The sequence below is a fragment of the Piliocolobus tephrosceles genome, chromosome 4 (genome assembly GCF_002776525.5).
Source record: "Piliocolobus tephrosceles isolate RC106 chromosome 4, ASM277652v3, whole genome shotgun sequence".
Taxonomy (NCBI): Eukaryota; Metazoa; Chordata; class Mammalia; order Primates; family Cercopithecidae; genus Piliocolobus; species Piliocolobus tephrosceles.
Genome location: NC_045437.1, coordinates 119,765,280 through 119,789,068, shown reverse-complemented (window position 1 = coordinate 119,789,068; position 23,789 = coordinate 119,765,280). Strand labels below are relative to the sequence as shown.

Below are 23,789 nucleotides of genomic sequence, written 5' to 3'. Positions count from 1 at the left end.
TCCCCATGGTCTTCACCTCCTAATCTAATCAGCATTTACTGAGGCAGTTTTTCTTATTACTTTATCTCCTTTTATTTCATATTTATTTCCTATAATCGGCTTCAAGTCCTTTGTGTGACAAAGTGGCATGTGTTTAAATAAACAGTGAGGAGTAGACTATGTGGTTTGGAGGTGGGAGGGTAAGTAGGTATAGATCAAAAAACAAAAACTCAATGCCTGTTGCACAGGGCAGGCAGCATAAATGAATTCTGTGAGCCAGGGGTGAACAATAAGGTGTCCTAGAGGCTCTGGCTGCCCAGAGGGGACGGCCACTGTTCAGCTCTAGTAGGCTGCTGAAGTGTCCAAATTTGAGACCAAAGTTGTCAGATAATCCCATTTTCCAAGACAAATCAGATATCCATATTTGTACATGGATCTCTCATCTTTAAACATGGACAACTAATTCCAAAATAATTAAGACACATTTTACAGGTCAAACAAGACCTATCTTTGGGCCACACTCAAGCCAAGGATCACTATTTTGTAATCTCAGTATAGATGGGTAGCTGGACGCAGTGGCTCATGTCTGTAATACCAGCACTTTGGGAGGCCAAGGCGGGCAGATCATCTGGTCTGAAGTTCCAGACCAGCCTGGCTAACGTGATGAAACCCCGTTTCTACTAAAAATACAAAAAAATTAGCTGGGTGTGGTGGTGCACACCTGTAATCCCAGTTACATGGGAGGCTGAGGCAGGAGAATTGCTTGAACCCGGGAGGTGAAGTTTGCAGTGAGCCAAGATCGCACCATTGCACTCCAGCTTGGGCAACAAGAGTAAAACTCCATCTCAAAAAAAAAAAGCTAGATGGGTAAGTATAAAGTCCAACCCAGAGACACCGTGAGGGAGGCACTATTGGCCAGTCCGGGGAGGAGATGGTCATGGTCACTGTCCTGAGCCTGACAGAGGGGACATCTCACTGGGGAGAAGACCCAAGGTGCGGGTCCTCCCACTGCTCACAGTCCAGGTCTAACTGGTACACAAGCACACAGCTTCGTAGGAGCAGGGGTGCTACAAGACTGGCTACAAGCTGGTTTGCAATTTGTGCTTGAGGGAAGCAGAATCCACTGTGGGGACATGTGGAAACCAGATATGATGAAACGGGCCTGGACTGGCTGGATTCTAGGTCCAGATCTGTCACCCATTGCTCAGTGACTTAGGACTCAGACAAAGTCAGTTAGTGACAAGGTTTAGAAGAGATCTCCTACGCTGGAATAGCTTAGCATGGGCTGGATGTATTTAAAGATACAGAAATTCACTGAGAGTACAGTCATGCTCTGCATGATGACGTTTCCCTCAACAACACAACATACACAATTGTGGTCCCATAAGATTGTAACTGAGTTAAAAAATTCCTATTGCCCACTGACATCTTGATGTTCCTGACCCTGTGTGGTCTCAGGCTAATGTGTGTGTTTGTGTCTTCATTTGTAACAAACAAACAAACAAAAGTTTTAAAAGAAAAAAAAATTTTTTTTTAATAGAGAAAAAGCTTGTAAAATAAGAAAATAAAGAAAAATATTTTTGTACAGCTAGGCAATGTGTATTTTAAGCTAAGTATTATCACAAAAGAGTCCAAAAGTTTGAAAAAAATTCAGTTTGTAAAATAAAGTTACAGCAAGCTAAGGTTAATGTCTTACTGAAAAATTTTTTATTAATTTAGTATAGCCCTAAGCATACAGTATGTCTAAAGTCTACCTCATGTTCAGTAGCATCCCAGGTCTTCACACTCATTCACCATCACTCACTGACTCACCCAGAGCAACTTCCAGTCCTGTAACTTCCATTCATGGTAAATGCCCTAATAGTTGTACCATTTTTTATTTTTTACACCATAGTTTCTTTCTTTAAATTTAGTATGCTTAGATACACAAATACTTAAAATACTTACCAGAGAGTTACAATTGCCTACAGTATTCAGAATAGTAATATGTTGTACAGGTTTGTAGCCTAGAAGCACTAGGCCACACCATACAGCCTAGGTATGTAGCAGGCTACACCACCTAGGTGTGTGTGAGTAGACTCCACGATGTTCGCATGATGGCAAAATTGCCTAACAACACATTTCTCAGAGAGGATCCCTGTTGGTAAGTGACACATGACTGAAGAGGCAAACATGCAGTGACTGTGCATGTTTTTTCTGAGAGAGTATAAAGCCTTCATTCCACACTCAGAAGAATCTATGATCCCAAAACATTAAGGATCAGTTAATCTAAATCATCTACTATTCAATCTGAGAATTTCCTGTGTAGCATCCTCTAGAGTCGGTGATTCCATCTCTCTTTGCCCCTAGTGATAGGTATTCATCACCATGTGAGGCACTCACATTTAGAAAATCACTTCTTAATATCACATGAGCAGGCAATGGTCCCCTCACTCCCATCACATGAGGTTATGGAACAACAGGCACGAGAACATTGAATGGCTTAAAAGTACTTTACAAACAGAAGGTGTTCTAATTTATTCTTGTCATGTAGTTATCACCACAGTATTACATCTCAAGTTAATTTTTATCTCAACCATTCAAACTCAAGTCTGACTTAGTAACTGGCTCATCATTATTTTTTAAAACAAAGTAATGACTAGCAACATCTGGCATCAGAGACTTTGAACAAACCTCAGAAGAAACTGTCAGGGAGACTTCCCATGGGTTCACGCTCTTCTCTCCTCCTGCACGCAGGGAACTGGGCCATTCTCCTTCCTTTACTGGGACTACTTGGGCTTCATCCAGGGAACCCCCCAGGGGGCAACAGGAGGGTGGTTGAAACCGCTGCCCATTACCTCTAAAGTTTCTTGTGAATGTATCTACAGCGGCCAGTACCATGAGACATACAAATAAAGGGAAGGGAGAGCTGATGTGAGAGCGGCAGCGTGGGCACCCCTGTGAGGTTGCCACAGCTGTAGACAAGTTAAATCAGTGCTGTCCAATCAAAAGTCATGACCCGTGAGAGTCATAACCAGCACGGGTTTACAAAGGAATACATTAAAACTGAGACTGGAGCATAGCTCACATTAGTGAGGGACGGGATCATTTCATGGAGTTTTTATTTCAAAATATTTCATTAACATTTCACATACATATATGTGTATACCGGATTGTGACATAAATTATAGTTCTTACTACAAAATACAGTCACAGAAAGAAGAAAGAAAGACAAGGCCACTCTTTTAAGCCCTGTCTTAACATCCACAGGCAGGCTACTTCCCAGCATCTTGAGCCCCAAAGAAGTAAATTTCCTTCCACAACCGATGTTACCGCAGCCTGACACTTAGCCAATGATGAAAACGAAAAACAAAACAAAAACTTGGCAGTCAGTATCCAAATATGCAGATACTACAGAATCTGTTTGATGTGGAAATTGATCCTGCCGCCCAGACAACAAACAACTCATTTATTAATAAAGTCCAGTTCCTCCTTAATGAAGTGGGTTTAATAGCGGATATCGCAATAATTACTTAGTGCATTTTTTATGAAGGTGATGGGAAACAAGCACTGTTTCTTGAGTCGGAAAGAGTCTCTCAAGCTCCCGCAAAGAAATTTCCCTGAGCGTGTGAGGAATTCAGTCACAGGAAGATCAAAGAATTAAGAGTACTGCAAAAAACCCTTTCATGCTTCTGGCTGAGATAAATCTAACAGTATACCGGATGTCTTCAAGAATGCCTCATTTACTCAAAAAATACAATATTCCCATTTTCTTTATTTGTATTTTAATGTGATTTTTTGCTTCATCTCCTTTCTTCACTCAAGCCACCTGGGCAGTACCCAGGGAATCCCTAAAGGGCAAAAGGAGGGATGTGCAAACCTCTGCAGCCCCTTCAGAAGTTTCTTGTGAATATATGCACAATTAAACAGATGTGCATTTTAGAAATAAAAATGCTTTTAGATCTAATGCTAGGAGATTTAAACCAACAATTTCTCTGTTAAAATGGGTTAAAATAGATGCAAAATATTAATATGTATATAAGCATTCTGAATTAGACTTATGTGCATTTTTCTCCTTTTCTTTCTTTCTTTTTGAGAATAAGCCCTTTCGTTTACATAGAAATGCTTCAGCGTTTAGATAATTGCTACTTATCTTGTTAGCTACAAGCATAACCATAATTAAAGGCTCTGTAAGAATTATGAATTCTGGGGAAAATGGCCACTTGTCTCTCTGTGGCATAAACAATATCTAATTTATAACAAATCATCTGCCTTAGTCCCAGCAGGATAAGGTGATATGTATTGCCCAGCATATGAGAAAGATGGCAATTAGGAGTTGTTACTAAGTTACTGGAGCTTCACAAGAACATCCATCACCTTTGGGGATATGTACAAGACACAAACTTAATTTGATGGATTCCTTTTGTATTGGGATCAAAATCTCAAAAGGGAAAGTGACAATTGCAGGGAAAATCTGGTGCAATGAGACCAACACTGATGAGAGAAATGCACACAATTTAATGCACCTGCTCACCTTGTTTTCTGATGTGGAAACTCAGCCTGTGCTTGCTGTGGGTTGCCACAGGGTGAGACATGGTCTGTGCATGTTCCCAGCAGCCGCCCGTCTCATCACTATTCTTGCCAGCCGAGATTTACAGTCATTCAATAGATGGATTTGGTTGTCTCTGCATGACAACAACAGGCAGAGAAGGTTAGATGGCAATTGATTCTTGATTGGTGTAAGTTTATAGAAAGCATTCTGGCAGGGTCCAAAGGAAATCACTCACCTACCCCTCTGTGATGGTAAAACGTTGAAAATTCCACTGACTTGGACTTTGTGATCCTTCAGTGGGAGACGGGCAGATTCCTTGCTTTAGTTGACAGACACTTCTACATAACTAATGCAATCTTGTATTACATTATGGTCTATATGGGAGGCATACTTAAACTACTACTTACAACTGTTTTTAGAGCCCTTCAAATGGTTTGTACAAAGTAGCTCCCATTTAAGATATTTTCCTAGTATTTAAGGATATCTAGTAGACATAACAAAACAATAAACTGTAAATACATTCAGATTTTTATCATTAATACTTAACATGTCATAATCTGAACTTTGTGCTAAATCATGCTATCCATTCCTAATTGGCCCAAATGGTGAGAGTTTACTGTTTCTTTAAATAATTTTGTTTCCCTTTGCTGTCTAGAGGTGTTTATCATTCTGCTTACTTACCTGTGTCTCTGGAAAATTCAGAAGTTTCCATGGGAAACAATTTGAATATGCAAAGAAGTGATTTTTAAAGCAAGGAAAATGTTTTCATATGGATTTATTTTGAGCACTTCTGCCTTCGCCTCCACTGGGAACATGTTTCTCTCCAAAGCTGAAGCCCCCTCCCTGTGCGGTGTCTGACACAGAGGCTGACAGGGCAGGGAAGCGGGGTTCAAGATAGGAAGGCCATTGGCAGTGTGACCCCAGCCCACAGCCCTAGATCCCAGGTCATGACACCACTCTTTTGAGAGCCCAGATTGTTACCTAACAAGAGTGACCCCCAAGTTCAACCATTCCAATGCCATCTCCTCTGGTTCCAGATAAGATTGAAGATGAGCTGGAGATGACCATGGTTTGCCATCGGCCCGAGGGACTGGAGCAGCTTGAGGCCCAGACCAACTTCACCAAGAGGGAGTTGCAGGTCCTTTATCGAGGCTTCAAAAACGTAAGACCCGCGCAGGCTCTGAAGGCCTGGGGGGGTTTCCCACGTGAGGCTAAGCTCTTCCCAATGCCAAGGGAGCTCATAAGGCAGTTTCCCATATGTGAGGCTACACAAGGAAGGCCAGCTCTATAAAGGGGACATGAGAGGGAGATCACCTGGTTGGAAAGGAAGGCTCCAGGTGAGGATGGAGCAAAGTCAGGAGACAGTAAACGGTCAACTGCCCAGAAACTTCAGGGTGGCACATCCTCAGGAAATTCACCCCAGCCCAGGATCAAGCCTTAACCCTTAACATAATCATACCTTCCAACTTGGTGGTACCCCCACAATAATGGGATTTAGGCCTGCTGACTTATGCTAACCAGGCTCACTGAGACTGATGTGTAAGCCGAATGTCAGTGTATTAATTTACCATGGGAAATGGAACGGACAGTGGGACCAGACACTCCTCTCCCTTCGCTGGGACCCGCCCTCCTTAGAAGCTACATGGAAGCCAGGTTACAATCAAAAGTGGAGTCAGAGGATGGGAGTTCCTTGTTTAGTTGTTACTTTAAATACATTAGTATGTTCCTGCATTCTCAGGCCAGCTTGAGAGCTCTCAGATACAATCCTGGATATTAATTTTTTTTAAGTTTAACTCTCAGAGCACAATCTTATTCCCAAATCCTGGGGTGGTGTGAAGTGGGGTGAGCTAGAGCGACATGCACCTGGTCACCCTCCCTCCAGGTGCAGTCTATAGGTAGAGCTGAGCTGGGTCAGCTCCAAACTGACCACAGCCTCATTATTCTCCAAAGTGCTGACCCATAGGGATTCCAGCCCCTCCTGGGAGTCATCTGACAGGTGCTAGGATGCCTCTTCCTTCCACACTAGCCTTGATTGCACATACCAAGTGCCTGGTTTCCTACCATTAGGGCTTCTTTCCTTCTGATGGCAGCATTAGCAGTGGGCAGCCGAGTTGGAGCAGGATCCTGTGGGAAAGTTTCCCAGGCAGGCACTGGGCTCAGAGGGAACAGCATCAAGAGAAGAAATCTACACTGCTTGGCATCTACCATGGACTCAGTACCACCTAACATAGGTTCATGAGGTACCCTTGGGGAAGGTATTGTTAGTCCCATTTTACAGGTGAGGATATTGAGCATCAGAGACTGGCATGGCCAAAGTCACAAAGCTTAGTATTTATTGGCTGAGTCAGGATTTAAACCCAGGTTTTTCTGATCTTAAGGCCCCAGATCTCTCCACCTCACTGTGCCCATTCTCTGACAACGTCTCATCATTTTGCAAAGCAGCTCCAGTCCTGAGATGGAGTTACTTTGGAGAAGTGGAAATGCACAGATCCCTGCCCCTGGGGATCATGAGGAACCCCAGACACCAAGGCTGGGCCCAGTCTTCTTCTCCTAGTGCTGGCCCTCAGACACCTCCTGCTGACTCTCTCCCCTTCCCACAGGAGTGCCCCAGTGGTGTGGTTAATGAAGACACATTCAAGCAGATCTATGCTCAGTTTTTCCCTCACGGAGGTGAGTCTGACCTTGAAATCTATCTTGCCCAGCACCCACTCTGGTGAATAGCCTTCCCTTCCTCCAAGTCCACTCTTCCTTGCCATCTGCTTCCTTCTCGAGGAAGGGGCAAACTCAGAGCAGGACACCTCCCTCATCGTGAGAGGTGGGAGTCTCCAAAGCTTCAGCAGGAAAGAACTCTGAAAACGAACCCACCCTGGAAGGGGAAGAAGGGCTGATAATGCAACATCACAAAGTCTCAGAACAGCTCTAGTAAAGCAGGTATTATAATCCCAGGTGGGGTAACTGAGTTTCGGGGAAGATAAGCAATGTACTCAAGATTGCACAGTGAGTGAGTAGCAGACCAGGATTAGATTCCATAAGGGTCTGAAACAAGTTTTGCCATTCTGGTGCCACCAGTGTGCACGGCACTTTTGATTCTTTTCCTTAAAATAGCTGAGACAAGCCGGAATTTTGTAAAAGAACTTCAGTAAATACCAAAGACTATAACAATAAACTAATTGAAAAAGAGACAGGAAACATAAAGTTGCGCTTATTAAGCCAGGTTACAAGTGTGCCAGGCCCACAGCAGCTGCTCTGTTGCCCTGCCTGACTCGGGAACCAGCTCTGTCCCCATGGGCCTGGGACCACATCAGTGGCTCCTCCTGTGGCCTCCATGCATCCTGTCTCCAAGAGCTGTCACCTTGCATCCTGTCTCCAAGACACATGCCACCTTGCATCCTGTCTCCAAGAGCTGTCTCCTGCAAGACACCTTCCCCGGATCCTGACAAAATGCAGATCCAAGCATTCCAAACACTTCTTGGGCCCTGTTTCTCAAGGGCCTTTTTAGCAGCAGACAGAAGCCTTCCTTGGTGTGCGGGGCCCCTACCCAGATCAGGTGTGGGAGGCAGTTTTGTCCCATGCAGGCCCCAGAATTGCAGTTTGCTGAGTTCCACTGAGCCACTGTTTATTGAGTTCTTACTGTATACCAGGCATAGCTCTAGTTTAAAATACTTTTTAACAAATTTCAAGAGATAGGTCTTGCTCCATCCCATTGTACAGAGGTAGGAAAGGGAAACTCAGAGAGGTCATGCTTGATGCCCACAGTCACACAGCTTATGTAGTACAGCGGCATCCAAGTTCAGATTTCTCTACTCTGGAGTGTGTGCTCATCCCAGGCATTGCATGGCCGCTCAGAAGAACATTGTCATGCAGTCACTGTGTCATTCATACACCAACGATTCCACGCATAGACAGGCAGGAGAATGGTTTTCTCACGATGGCTAGAGGGAGGGACAAGGGCTCCTCTCACCTTTTGCTAGATCTAACTTCCCACCCAAACCCATAGAGTTGAGTCAATGGGCCCCACTCCATAATTTTCTTCTTTCCATCACCCTAGCATCGCTCTCCTCTCTTTCTTGTCGAAGCCCTGCCTTGTTTGGAAGGTTCTCCCTGTATGGAATTCTGCCCCCATCACCTGCCCTCCTTTTCTGCCTTGTAGATGCCAGCACGTATGCCCATTACCTCTTCAATGCCTTCGACACCACTCAGACAGGCTCCGTGAAGTTCGAGGTATGCTCATCTGGGGTCCACTCTAGGACGTCCTCTGGTTCTGCATCACTTCCCCCTCTAAATCTCAAGGCATTGGGGGAAGGGCTGGACCATCAAAAGCTCTCAGTCACACCAAAGACACATTTATCCATTCGTAAGCATTTCCTAAAGATGGGGAGAAGCAGTAGCAACTTTCCCTGGCCTGCAGGAACTCGGACTCTGGGGACTAATAACAACAGTGTGTGAGCTCCCGGGCACACGGTTTCCCAGTGGCAGCCCCTGTACTTAGGGCTTTGTATGTACTAACTCATTTACTCTAATCCCCACGATAACCCTATAGGGTAGCGTTTTATTATTTATTACCCCTTTACAGAAGAGGAGAGTAAGGCAAAGAGAGAGAGAGTAGTTTTCCCAAGGTCAAAGAGCACACAAATGATAAAGGATGGATTTGAATGCAGGCAGAATGACCCTCAGTACAGACTGTTCCTACAGTCTGCGTCCTCAGCCACTAGGCCATACAGCCCTGGGATGACAGACTGACCACTGCAGCCATGGATAAGGCAATAACAGGGCTGGCTGCATTATCTGTGTCTCTCAGAGCTCCATTCTTCCTCAAGGGGGCACCTTGCAAAAAAAATGGGGCAGGGTAGGGACCCGAAGGCAGGAGCTCTTCACTGAGCATAACCACATCCTCCAGTCAGACAACAGGATGTGGGAGGCACCACTCTGTGAGAGTATCACAGTCTGACCCAAAGACACAGCTGCCCCCTGCCTGATGTCACTCCTGTCTTTTCCCCTTCTCAGGACTTTGTAACCGCTCTGTCGATTTTACTGAGAGGAACTGTCCATGAGAAATTAAGGTGGACATTTAATTTGTATGACATCAATAAGGATGGATATATAAACAAAGAGGTAAGTGAGCCGGAGCCAGGGGTGTGAGAGGGCTCCAGTGAAGGTAACTAACCCAACAGAAAACAGCCCCAGGCTTGAGGATAGCGCTGTCTGAATGAGGTGGGCTCTGCTTTGGGGCTAACAGAGCTGGTCCCTGGCAAAATAAAGAAGGCCTCCCTCATTGCCCTACCCTGCCTGTTCCCAAGCGCCCAGAAAGGATTAAACAGATTCATTCTCCCTGGGTCACCTAGATTCAGTAGACATTACACAGTGGGTAAAACTGACTTGTTTCAGTGTAAAGAGTTACTCTTTCCTAGAGAACGTGCATTTGGGAAGGTTAGGAGCCACAAGTTAAAGCTAAAAGTTGAAATGGTGGAACTGTAGGCAGCACCTAGAATAGAAAAGAAAGGTTTTTAAGGAAGAGGAACCTATAATTGGGTCATATTGGCCTTAACCTATTTTGCCTACTAATACAACCTCCAAGGGGGTAATGGAAGGTACAGCTGTCTTTAAAGAAATTATCACAAATAATTTCTGAATCTTCACCGCTTCGCACTTTTAGAACCTCAGAAGACATGTCTGTAGCCAGTGAAATACCCTCAGTATCCACTGTACTGTACAGTATTCCACTGTATCTCAGTGGAAGCTGGAATTTGGCATCCTGTAACACTCCACTTACTGAGCTCCTGTGTGCCAGGTGCACTGCCTGGAGGTATAGATACCAGAGCTAATCTTCACCTCAACCCTGCAAGGTTCTCTCTGTAAGCTCAGAGAGTTTATCCAACTTTCATTCCTCATTCATTTAGTCATGTTTTTAATTAACACACATTTGAAGACTTATTAGGTGTTCTAGATCCTGGAAGTAAAGAGGTGAACAATCAGACTAGGCCCCACACTGGAGCAGTATAGAGAGATGGACAATAGACAGGCCAAAAAGGAATCAACAGGTAGAAGATATTTTGGCAGGGAAGATTAGCAAAGTCCTCTCTAAGGAGGTGTTGTCATACTGGAACCAGATATACAAAAAGCCAGGAGAAGTGTTGCAGGCAGAAGGAAGAGCCACTAGAGAGGCTTTGAGGCAAGATAAAGCTTCATGTGTTTCAAAAACAGAAAGGTTTCAAATGGTTGCAGATGAAGGTATGAAGCCAAAGATTGGTGCAGGATGAGGCTGACAGGTCAACAGAGTCAGACGGTGGAGGGCTAGGGTAAGGGGCCCATCCATATTCCCCTGGGAAGCTGTTAGATGAACATGTTTTTTGAAAGACACAAAAGGCAAAAACCGACTTAGAGAGAATCAGAAAATATGACTAGCTCTGTATCATTTAGAGAAATTATATTATAATTGATTTTTATCTAAATTTTTGTATTATAAAAAAAATTCACAGTTAAAAACCATTCCCAAACAAAATTATAGGCTCAGATGGTGGACTGGTGAATTCTAATACCAATCCTATAAAAAATTTTAGAAAATAGAGGAGGATGGAACATTTTGCAACTTGTTTTATAAGTCCAATAGTACCCTGATACCCAAACCAAAGAAAAAAAGGTCTTATGAGAGGAAACAACTACAAAACAGTCTCCCTCATGAGCACAGACACAAAAACCTTTCACTAACTATTAGCAAATTGAATCCAGCAATATATAAAAGGATGATATACTACAACTGTGTGAGTTTTATTCTAGGAATGCAAGGTTGGTTTAACATTCAAAAATCAATCAATATAATTCACTATATTTAAAGCAACCAAAGGGATATAGACTGGAAAGGAAGAATTAACACTGTCTTTATTTGTACATGGTACAATTGTATTAATAGAAAACCTTAAGAGTCTACAAATAAACTGTGAAAAATAATAAGTGAATTTAACAAAGTGAAGACATGCGTTCTATTTACAAAAATCATTTATAATTCTACATCCAACAAGCAACCAGAAAATTAAATTAAGAAAAAATAGCATCAAAAAGCACAAAATACTTTGAGAAAAATTAAACAAAATAGGTGCAAGACTTATATACCGAAAACTATAAAATATTGCTGAAATAAAGAACTAAATAAGCACGGAGATATATATCATGCTCATGGGTTGGAAGGCCCAATATAGTTAAGATGTGGATTCTTCAAATTTGATTTATAGATTTAGTGCGATCTCAATCAAAATCCAGCAGGTATTTTGTAGAAATTGATATGGTAATGCAAAAAATTTAAAATAACCAAAACAACCGAAAAAAGAACAAAGTTGAAGGACTAAACCTACCTTACTTCAAGACTTCATGAAAAGGTGCAGTAGTCAAGACGGTGGGGAATTGGCATAAGGATACACATATAGATCAATGGATCAAAATAGAGAGTCAAAAAAACTTAAAGTAGAGCTACCATATGATCCAACAATCCCACTGCTGGGTATATACCCCAAATAAAGGAAATCAGTATATCAAAGAGATATCTGCACGCCCATGTTTGTTGCACATCTGTTTATAATAGCCAAGATTTGCAAGCAACCTAAGTATCCATCAACAGATGAACGGATAAAGAAAATGTGGTACTTATACACAATGGAGTACTATTCAGCTGTAAAATAGAATGAGATTTAATCATCTACAACATGGATGGAACTGGAGGTCATTATGTTAAGTGAAGTAAACCAGGCACAGAAAGACAAACATCCCATGTTCTCTCTTATTTGTGGGATCTAAAAATCAAAACAATATGAAGATAGAGGGTAAAAGGATGGTAACCACAGGCTGGGAAGGATAGTAGGGGGGGTGTGGGGGAAGTTGGGATAGTCAATGGGTACAAAAAAATAGAATGAATGAATAAGGCCTGGTATTTGATAGCACAACAAGGTGACTGTAGTCAATAATTTAACTGAACATTTTAACTAAAAGAATGTAATTAGTTTGTAATGCAAAGGATAAATGCTTGAAGGGATGGATACCCATTTTTCCTGATGCGGTTATTACACATTGTATGCCTGTATCAAAACTTGTCATGTTCCCCATAAATATATACACATAAATATATACATATATACATATAAATATATACATATATAAATATATACACATAAATATGTGCCCACAAAAATTAAAAATAAAAAAAGTTTTTTTAATAGAGATAGACTCACCCATATGTCAATGCAACAGATGCCAAAAAGATCAAAGGGGAAAGAACTGTGCATTCAACAAATGGTTTTGTAGCAGCTGTATATCCATTTGGAAACAAAAATGGACCTTAGCCTTAACCTCATGCCAAACATAAACATCATCTTGGAATGGATTATAGAGTTAAATATTAAAACAAAAGCTGTTTTCTTAAAGAATACATAGGAGAAACATTCTTACAACTTTGGAGTAGGAAAGGATAAGGAATCATTTTTTAAAGTAGATAAATTTGACTTCATCAAAGTTAAAAATTTTGTGCCTCACCTTTAAGAAAATGGAAACGCAAGCCATGGACTTGGAAAAAATGTTTGCAAATTATATACCAGATATATAAAGATACCAGGATACCAATCCAATATCAGGCTGGCATCCAAAATACATAAGGAACATTTATAATTTAATACAAAGATAAATAACTTCATATAAAATAGGCAAAAGATTTGATGAGATACTTAAGATATGTGAGCCCATGAAAGGTTGGTCACTAAGCCCATGAAAGGTTCCTCCATATCACTGGTCTTCAAAGAAATGAAAATTATAACCATAATGAAATACAATTGCACAGAATGGCCACAATTAAAAAGACTGACAATACCAATTACTGGCAAAAATGTGGAGCAATAGAAACTGTCATAGATAGCTGGCAGAAATGTAAATGGTACAAACATATTGGAAAACATTTTGGCATCTTTGATAAAGCTCAACATGAACTTAATATACAACCCAGAAATCCCATTCCAGTCAGGTATGGTGGCTCATGTCTATAATCCCAGCACTTTGGGAGGCTGAGGCAGGTGGATCATTTGAGCTCAGGAGTTCAAGACCAGACTGGGCAACATGGCGAGACCCTGTCTCTACTAAAAGTACAAAAACAAAACAAAACAAAACAAAAACAACAACAAGAAAAAGCTAGACATGATAAGCACCTGTGGTCCCAGTTACTAGGGAGGCTGAGGTGGGAGAATTGCTTAACCCTAGGGAGAAGAGGTTGTAGTGAGCTGAGATTGCACCACTGCACTCCAGCCTGGGTGACAGAGCAAGACCCTGTCTCAAAAAAAGAAAAAAAACAAGAAAAGAAGTCCCACTCCTGGGTATTTACTCACCAAAATAAAAATATGTAATTCCATAAAGACTTGTACAAAGATGTTCATAGCTGCTTTATTCATAGTAATCTCAAAACTTAAACGACCCAAATGTCTATCAATAGGACAATGGGTAAATACATCGTAGTCTGTTCATCCAATGGATTATTACTCAGCAGTAAAAAGGAATGTTATAATTACATGCAGCAATGTGCATGAAGCTCATAAACCTCATGCTGAGTGAATGAAGCCAGACTCAAATGAGTTTACACTGTTTTACTCCATTTACATGAGATTTTAGAAAATGCAAACTAATCTATAGTAACAGAAATTAGATCTGTGGTTGCCTGGCGTCAAAGGTTGAGAGGCACTTACTGCGAAGAAGTGTGAAGGTATGTCTTTTGGTTGTGAAAATGTTCTATATCTTGAGTGTGGTGGAGGTTACGTGGCTGGATACATTTGTCAACATTCTTCAAACAGTACACTTAAAATGGGTGAATTTGTTATAAGTAAATTATGCTCCAATAAATTTAATTTATTTGTTGAAAAACTTGGTGTAAGGGGGAAGTGCCTAACCAATAGAAGACACTCAGAAAAAATGTGTTGAAGGAAAAAAATCCTATGAAATAAAGCAGGTAAGAGAAAATAAGAACTCAATATCATTCAAAATATAGATTACAAATCCTAAATGAGATAATAGGAAATTAATCCCAGTGTTCTGTTTAAAGGCTCATACCTGTAATCCTAACACTTTGGGAGACTGAGGCAGGAGAATGGGTTGAGCCCAGGAGTTCAAGACCAGCCTGGTCAACATAAGGAGAGCCTGTCTCTTCAAAAGAAAAATTTAAAAATTACCTGGGTGTAGTGGCACGTGCCTGTGCTCCCAGCTACTCCAGAGGCTGAGGCAGGAGGACAGCTTGAGCCCACGAGTTCAAGACTGCCCTGAGCCATAATCACTCCACCGTACTCCAGCCTGGGCAACAGAACAAGACCCTTCCTCAAAAAAGCAATAAAATAAAATAAAGAAATGCACATGACTAACATAAGGTTTATTCCAGGAATGCAGGAATAGCCCAGTAGCAGAGAAAGCATATTAAATAATTTATCATATTAATATATCAAAAGATTAAACCGTTTGATGTTAAAATTGTATTTGATATAATTTACCATTTATTCACAGTAATTTTCAAGATTCAATTAATTAGGAATAAAATACTTCTTCAGCATAATGGAAAATACTCTAGCCTAGTACACAGCTTCATACTTTATGATAACATGCAGAGAACTGAAGAAAAGATGAGGCAAGAGTGCACGCTGTCAGACATCACCACTGTTTAACATTTCCTGAAAGTTCTTCAAATATAGTGAAACAGAAAAAGAAATGCAATCTAAATATGAAAAATTACAACATTCCTTATTAATGACATGATTTTCTATCTGAGAAAAAAGATAGCAAGAAAATCAACTTAAAACAACTAGAACTTTTAAAAAGCTGGCAAAGTGACTGGTAATAAAATACAGAATATGTAAGAATTTACATAAATTACATAAATAAAATACAGAATATTAAGTTGATTTTCTTGCTATCTTTTTTCTCAGAAAATCATGTCATTAATAAGGAATGTTGTAATTTTTCATATTTAGATTGTATAAATTGTATAGCCAATATATCAGTTGTGACTAGCTAGAAAATTGTAATAAAAATATTCTCGTTGTAATCACAATATAATTTAAAGCACATGGGCATTTTTAAATATCCATAATTTAGATGAAGCGAAAGAAAAATTTGATAAGTAGAGAAACATACCATCTTCTGAAGGGATGTATATTATAAAGATAGCAATATTGTAATGACAGCAATTCTTCTCTAATTAACTTTAAATTTATTTTATTTTGAATCAAAATGAAAGTGTTATTTAGGGAGGGAATTTGGCACAATTGTTATAAAGTTACATTGGAAGATTAATCAGGTGAGAACAGCAAAGATAATTTTCAAAAAGAAGAAAAATGGTGGGATTTGTTCTACCAGATACTGAAATACATTATAAAGCTGAAACTATTAAAATATTATAATATCAGAGAAGGAACAGGTAGATCAATGGAACAGAATAGAAATCCCAGGTACAAATACCATCTTGGTTCATAACAAAGGGAGCATATTGAACAGAGAGGTAATGAATCATTAAAAGATTCTAGGAAAACTGGTTAACTATTTTGGCAACAAGTAAGTAAATATTCTTATTTAGTATCACAAACCCAAAATCACTATAGATATGTACAGTTGCTTTTTAACTAAAAAAGAACTAAAAATCATATGTGAATATCTGATCATAGAATGGAAAAAGCATAAAATCAAAGTTAGAAACAATTTCTTAAATTATTGATGGCTTTACACTGTAAATATTTTAAAATTCTGTATATCAAAAAATACCATAAACAAAGTTGAAAAGCAAGTGACAAACTTGTTTTAAAAAATCTGCAATTTATGATGAAAGAAAGGATTGATACTCCTCCGTAGACATTCATCTTAACAAATGCAAGAGTCATATTCATCGTGCTTATCTTTGTATTTCTTTGACACAATATCTAGCACATGGTAGATACATAAAAATATCCTTTAAATAAATTAAAAATCTATTAAGAGATTTTAACAATTTAGTAAATCTACACAAATATATAAAGAGCTCTCACAATCCAATCAGAAATAGTTGAACACAAAAAACAGAGCAGATGAAAAAATAGTTCATGGGAAAATAAATAAAAATAGTCAATACATATATTAGAAACCTCACTAAGAAAATAATGTTTACCTTTAAAAACAATGAATTATCATGTATCTATTAAACTGCAAAGATTTTGTAAAGTCTTTGTTGAAGGCTGGTGAAAAGTGGTTTTTCATACATAGTTGCTGAGAGTGTTCGGATATAAACTTTCTAAAAAGTATTTGAGGAATATATATCAAAAGCATTGAAAGTTATGCATCCCATTCTCCTTATAAAACCACATCTTGGTATATGTCCCAAGGAAATAAAGAATAGACACAAAGACATAAAAGCAAGAAGAGTCTTCAGGTAATAGTGCCCCAAAATGTGATAACCATAATATCCACTAATAGCAGATATGTAAAATGAATTACAGTAAATACATAAAATGGAATAGCCAGTGGCCACTTAAAATCATGAAAAAGTAATGTAAAATAAACATTAGTATGATATATTGCATTTTTAAATAACTTGATAAAGTGATATGTATATCTCAATTTTATAAACAACTACATGATTATATACACATGCAAATATATGATACTCTAAAATATTCAAATACTACTTTGCAAAATATATAAAGAAAAATATACAGAAATGGGATTTATACTACTTGGTCTTCAACTTTGGTTCACTCATTATTCCATCACTGAATAACCTTACTAGCTCCTACTCCCATTTTGTAATTTGCAAACTAGGCAGAATTGTCCCCATTAATCCATCAGACCTCTCTGGAGGGCAGAATTAATAAAGCACCCCTTAAAAGAAAAAGAAAGTGTGGATAAGTAGCTTCTTAGAAAAGATAGCAGGCTCTTCCCTTGGCAATCATTTGGAGATAATCTCATCCAGGTTGTAGGCTATGAAAAATCCTGAGAGAGCGATAAAATTGCTCTTTAAGTCCTTTCTGTGATTAAAAAAAAAATCAGACAGGAAAAGTATCAGTGGCCATGTAGATGTGAAGAGCTTGTAAAGCACACATTTAAAAATAAACACATGGATAGAGACACATATTTCCTTGTTCTATCTGTTGAGGGCACCTCAGAGCAATGGCATCCCTATAGCAGTGATCACACCTAGCACCTAGACCTTGATTTCTAAATACCATTTTTCAATAAACAGAACCAGTCTTCTTGGGGAGAATAGTTGATTCCAAGATTGGGTAAGAGAAAATACAAGATGAGTCTGGAGTACTTTACCACGCTAGAAAGTATGAAAGTGCTAAAAAATAGAAAATAATAAAAACTGCAACCTGAAGGAGTTCCCAATAGCCAAAATGAGAGCGATTTGAGCAAAATTAAAAATTCTTAAGTATTGGATTATAACCTATAAAATAGGTAAATGTCCATGAGTCCATTGTAATATAAATAAACAACCGAATACATAAATGCAGGAGACAAGGCAGCTCTTCCTTACAGAAGAATTTTAATTAATAAATATAGAAGGAATAAAGGCAATACAAAATTACCATCAGGCAAACACTGCAATAATAATTTTTATAGGCACGATCCACTGAAAGATACTAAATCAGCAAGGAAACTTGACAGATACCACCTTAATCAAGTGATAAAGGTTAACATTATCAGTAATAAGACATCTCAACACTATGTAACTCCCTGATACGATGCACTGAGAAGGTTATAACATCACTTCTATGGTATTCTTGCCAAAAATGCATAACTTCAATCTAATCATAACTGAACCAAGGATTAACTCAAATTGAGAGACATTCTACAAAACAACTGACCTGTACTCATATCAAAAGTGTGAGGTCCTGAAAGACAAGGAAAGAAAGAAACTCAGGCTGGGCATGGTGGCTCATGCCTATAATCCCAGCACTTTGGGAGGCAGAGGCAGGAAGATCACTTAAGTCCAAGAGTTTGAGACCAGCCTGGGCAACATGGCAAAACCCCACCTCTACAAAAAATCAGCCAGGCATGGTGGTTCTTGCTTGTACTCCCAGTTACTTGAGAGGCTGAGGCGGGAGGATTGCTTGAACCTGGGAGGTTGAGGCTGCAGTGACCAGGATTGTGCCACTGCACTCCAGCCTGCGTGACAGAGCAAGACCCTGTCTCAAGAAAAAAAAGAAAAAAGAAAAAAAAAAAGAATGAGAAACTCATACAGATTAGAAGAGACTAAAGAGACAACAAATAAATGCAATGTAGAATCATTGAAGGGAAAAAAAGATATTAGTTGAAAAGCTGATAAAATTTGAATAAGCCCTGTAGTTTAGTTAATAATAGTGTAACAGTGTTAATTTCCTGGGTTTGGTCATTGTGCTCTGGTTATGCAAGTTATTAACATTAGAAGAAACTGGGTGAAATGTATGCATGAACTCTCTGTACTATTTTTGTAACTTTTCTGTAAGTCTAAAATTAATAGGTGAAATTAAACAAAAAAATAAATAAAATAAGCACATGGAATCAGACTGTCTCCTGGATCTCTGTAGAAACCGCATCAAACATCCCAAACGCTCTTTTATCCCCATTCCAAGTTGGGCCAGAACGATCAGAATAATGGTTCCTAATGTACCTTGATAAACATGGAAACTCCCAGGACTGAGTCCTAAGATGCTCTGATTCAATAGGTTTGGGATGCACTTGAGAACTGATCTTTTTAATAAGGGCCTCAGTCTGTGGAACTATTGGCCTCATGTGCCCTGTGGATAATCTTGGCTGTTGATTCATTTTTCTTAACTTAAAACAGTGGCAGAACCTATGGGGATTTTCAAATCTCTAGGCTAGAACATTAACTTTTTAAAAATTCAGAAAAATATTTTATTTGCCTCAAGCCTGTGAATGGGGATCCCACACATCACCCTGTACTGAAGACAATGCCCGCAATGAGGTAACCTACCCATGAGCTTCTGCGGGCTTTAAGGATTGTCTACCATCTCCTCCCTAAGAAGGGCTCCCACAATATAGCCCCTTCTGCTTGCTTTCTAATTCCCTATCACCTGCTAAAGAAGGACCTCGCCTTTTAATCACTTTCATTGCCAAGGGACACAAGGAGCCCCAAACACTGTCGCCTAGGAAGACCTTGACCTCATGGTTCCCACATTGTGTGCTTTTATGTCCCTGCTCCAGGAGATGATGGACATTGTCAAAGCCATCTATGACATGATGGGGAAATACACATATCCTGTGCTCAAAGAGGACACTCCAAGGCAGCACGTGGACGTCTTCTTCCAGGTAAGTGCACACACCCTGCACGTGAGCTGTAAGCCCAGCCTAGATCAAGTCAACCCACGAGCATCTGAGCGACTGATTTGTGTCCAACCCTGTACTAAGCATGGTTGGAAACTGAAAAGAACTATCAGATACATTGTCCTCAAGAAACAGATGATCTCCTTAAGCTGCAAGCGTACACGACAGAAGAGAACAAGAAAGTATATTATTAAATACTAGTGGCATAGTATGAACTCTAAATCCATAAAAATTAGGGGATCAGAGTAAACACGAAAGACTTCACTAATTATAATTGTGGAGGTGCTAAGCATTTGTGTCTGGGAAGTAAGGGGAAACAATATTGGAAACTAGGATAGGACTGGATTATGAGACCTTAACTGCAAGAATTTGGCCTTGCTCTGGTGCAGGATGGGCAACTACTGCTGATCCTTGACTAAGGGAGTGGTATGATCATTGGGGCATTTTAGGAAAAAATAATCTAGTGGTGGAGTATCAGAGAATGTCAGAGCTCACTCTAGTCCAACTTCCCACTTTGCAGATGGGAAAAGAGAATCCTCTCTGGCCTTATGCAAGTTTGTACAGCAAGTAACAGGCCAGAATCAGAACCTCTTGTGCCCAGTGTTCTGCCAGATGGACAGGGTAGCAAGGAGTCTACAAAAGAAGCAGAATAAGCCAGTAGTGAGGTGATGAATGTCCAGAGCAAGTCTTTTGATTTAAGGAAACTCACGGGGGTCAAAGTGTTGTAATCAGGACCTAATTGGAGTTGTCTGGCCAGTGAAAGACAACTCTCATTCTCAGGGCAAAGTTGGTTAATACAATAAATGAAATGTGCTCCAGCAAGAAAGCAGGGGAGTAAGCTTTGGAATGGAGATCACCAGATTCCGTAAAGTGCTTTCTGTTTTGTCTTTCAGAAAATGGACAAAAATAAAGATGGCATCGTAACTTTAGATGAATTTCTTGAATCATGTCAGGAGGTAAGGAGAGATCTCAGGGCCCAATAATTCTACATCTGGGAAAGGAAACCTAGGGCCTGGGGACCTGCAGAAGGAAGGTGATGAGAAACCTGCACATACCTGCAACCCCTCCCATCAGAGCCAACAACACTAGCAACAACTGTGAAGTCCAGCAGTTCCACTCCTCAACCTGGCCTGTGGTTGGTCTTGGCTAAGCACAGGACTGAACAGAGAGCCTAAGTAGGGGTCTGGGGGGATGTGAAAACTCACAGGGGGTCTCTGTGAAAATAGACTTCCCAAGAGGGCAACACGATTATTTTTTAGCTTGCCTCTGGCTTGATGACCCATTCCCCAGGCTACAAGGAAGCAGCTGGGAGGGGGGTGGGGAAATCTACAACTGTGTGATTCTCAAACCACAGTGTGCATAAAAATTGCCTGGAATGATTCTGAAAATGTATATTTCCAGGCCTCAATCCCAGAGACTCTAGATCTGGGTCACTTTAACACAAATGCCCTGGACCAATGCTTCTAAAACTTTAATGTGTGAAACAATATCCTTAAAGATCTTGTTAAAATGCAGATTCTAATTCCGTAGGTCTGGGGTGGGGCCTGAGATGTTACTTTTCTCACATTCTCCCCAGTTACGCCAGCGATGCTGGTCCTGGGAACACAACTTTCCTTAAGTCTAACCAATAGACCAGCCCCAGAGTCACTAGAGACTGAACTGGAAATAACTGCTTCATCTACTTTTGAGAAATCCATTTGTACCCCTACATTATTTTAAAAATGTACAGTTACTCTGAGCTCCAGCCAAGAACAATAGCAAATGTAAGAAAGCAGGGGAGAAGTTACTAGCACATACTGAGCCCCCACCGAATTTCAAGCACATACATAAACATCACAGCCACCCTGTTATGTAGATGTCCTATGTGCAGGGTGATATCCAAGATATTTAACAACTAGAATGGAATGAACATTGACCACCTTGGGGGTGAGTTCTCACTCTGTTAGTTCCCTTGAGAGCTGGTTGTAAAACAGCCTGGCACCTTCCCCACCCCCAACCTTGCTTCCTCTCTCACCATGGGATCTCTGCACACCCAGCTCCCCTTCACTTTCTACTGTGAGTCGAAGCAGCCTGAAACCCTCACCAGATGCAGATGCTCAATTAAACTTTCCATCTGCCAGAATAATGAGCCAAATAAGCCTATACTGACATTAACCTTTTCGTTTCTGATATTGATAATTTGAAAAGCAGTCTTAATAAGCATTTATCTACTTTATTGATTTTTTTGAAAGAGAGAGCTTTGGGGGGTTTTCTTATTGTATGTCTCCATTGCGTGTTCTGTATTTTACATTTTTCTATTATTTATTCTCTGAGGTATAGTATTGAATGTAGAAAAATCCTCAAATGTTGGGTATTAAGCAATAAACTTCTAATTCATGGTTCAGAGAAGAAAATACCTTGAATCAAAATAAAATAAAAATATGACTTATCAAAATGTGTAGGATCTAAAGCAGTATTCCAGGAATGCAAGGTTGGTTTAACATTCAATAATTGGTCAGTGTAATTAATCACATTTATAGAATAAAAAGAGAAAAAATATAATCATTTCAGTGGATGTATAAAAATAATTTTATGAAATGTAATTGTTCAGAGCTTCTTAAAAGAACTCACTATTTTACTAGATGATTTGTTTCTTCTGAATTCCTCTTTAAGACTACAGGTGGTGCTTTTTACTTTGAACTGATCACTTTTTAGGTCCCCATCCTTACTTCTTGTTTTTCATACCCTTGTAGAATTTTCCCCATATAGGAAACCCATGCTTGAGATCTGCTCACCAGAGTTACACAGCTCTCAGGGAGGGGACTCAGAGTTCTAACCATCCTCTTCCCCTCCTTTTTTCCCAGGATGACAACATCATGAGGTCTCTCCAGCTGTTTCAAAATGTCATGTAACTGGTGACACTCAGCCATTCAGCTCTCAGAGACATTGTACTAAACAACCACCTTAACACCCTGATCTGCCCTCATTCTGATTTTACACACCAACTCTTGGGACAGAAACACCTTTCACACTTTGGAAGAATTATCTGCTGAAGACTTTCTATGGAACCCAGCATTATGTGGCTCAGTCTCTGATTGCCACCTCTTCCTCCTTCCTCTTCTTGAGAGAGACAAGATGAAATTTGAGTTTGTTTTGGAAGCATGCTCATCTTCTCACACTGCTGCCCTATGGAAGGTCCCTCTGCTTGAGCTTAAACAGTAGTGCACAAAATATTCTGCTTACATGCCCCCAGCCCACTGCCTCCAAGTCAGGCAAACCTTGGTGAATCTGGAAGCAAGAGGACCTGAGCCAGATGCACACCATCATCTGATGGCCTCCCAAACCAATGTGCCTGTTTCTCTTCCTTTGGTGGGAAGAATGAGAGTTAATCCAGAACAATTAGGATCCGTCATGACCAGATTGGGAGAGCCAGCACCTAACATATGTGGGATACGACTGAATTATTAAGCGTGGCATTTTCTGACGACCCAAACTGCCCATGTTATTTGTTTCCAGAAACAAGGACCAGTAATTCTCTCACACTGGTATTTGTGCTGGTAGTGCAAGTCCTTTAATATGTCCAGGAAGGGAGCCATTGCCCAGTGGTCCATATCTCCACCACATCCCCTGCTTGAGCCCAGCGCTGCATGTCCCTACCGAGAAGTCCAGAATGCCTGCAAATTGCTGTAATTTTATACCATGTTCTAACCAATAAACAGAACTATTTCTTACACTCTCAATCACTTCTTCATGACTCCGTTAGGTAAGAGAGGTAAGCTGTGAAAAGGGAAGGCTAGTCCATTCACTTGACATCCAATTATTAGTGCAGTTGTTCCTCTGTATGTGTGAAGGATCGGTTCCAGGACTCCCCATACCAAAATCTGCAGATACTCAAGTCCCACAGCCGGCCCTGAGGAACTCGTGTTTTCAAAAAAGTGGGCCTCCATATACGCAGGTTTCACATCCTAGAAATACTGCATTTTCTATCATATTTGGTTGA

The 23,789-nt window shown here is 40.2% G+C and overlaps 1 protein-coding gene across 5 annotated transcripts in view; it reads left to right on the top strand.

Annotated features, from left to right (window-relative positions):
- The window catches only part of KCNIP1 (potassium voltage-gated channel interacting protein 1), a 381,852-nt gene extending 358,323 nt beyond the window's left edge, over nt 1-23,529 (top strand). For 3 of the 5 annotated variants that reach the window (XM_023218923.1, XM_023218924.2, XM_023218922.2), the window contains 7 exons: nt 5,548-5,672; nt 7,111-7,180; nt 8,661-8,731; nt 9,515-9,622; nt 19,691-19,795; nt 20,704-20,766; nt 22,654-23,529. In XM_023218923.1, the coding sequence (XP_023074691.1) occupies nt 5,548-5,672; nt 7,111-7,180; nt 8,661-8,731; nt 9,515-9,622; nt 19,691-19,795; nt 20,704-20,766; nt 22,654-22,701 (590 nt within the window). In that variant the 3' untranslated portion in view covers nt 22,702-23,529. The remainder of the gene's footprint in view (nt 1-5,547; nt 5,673-7,110; nt 7,181-8,660; nt 8,732-9,514; nt 9,623-19,690; nt 19,796-20,703; nt 20,767-22,653) is intronic. The other 2 variants (XM_023218926.2, XM_023218921.1) reach the window with 2 other exon arrangements.
- The last annotated feature ends 260 nt before the right edge of the window (nt 23,530-23,789 follow it).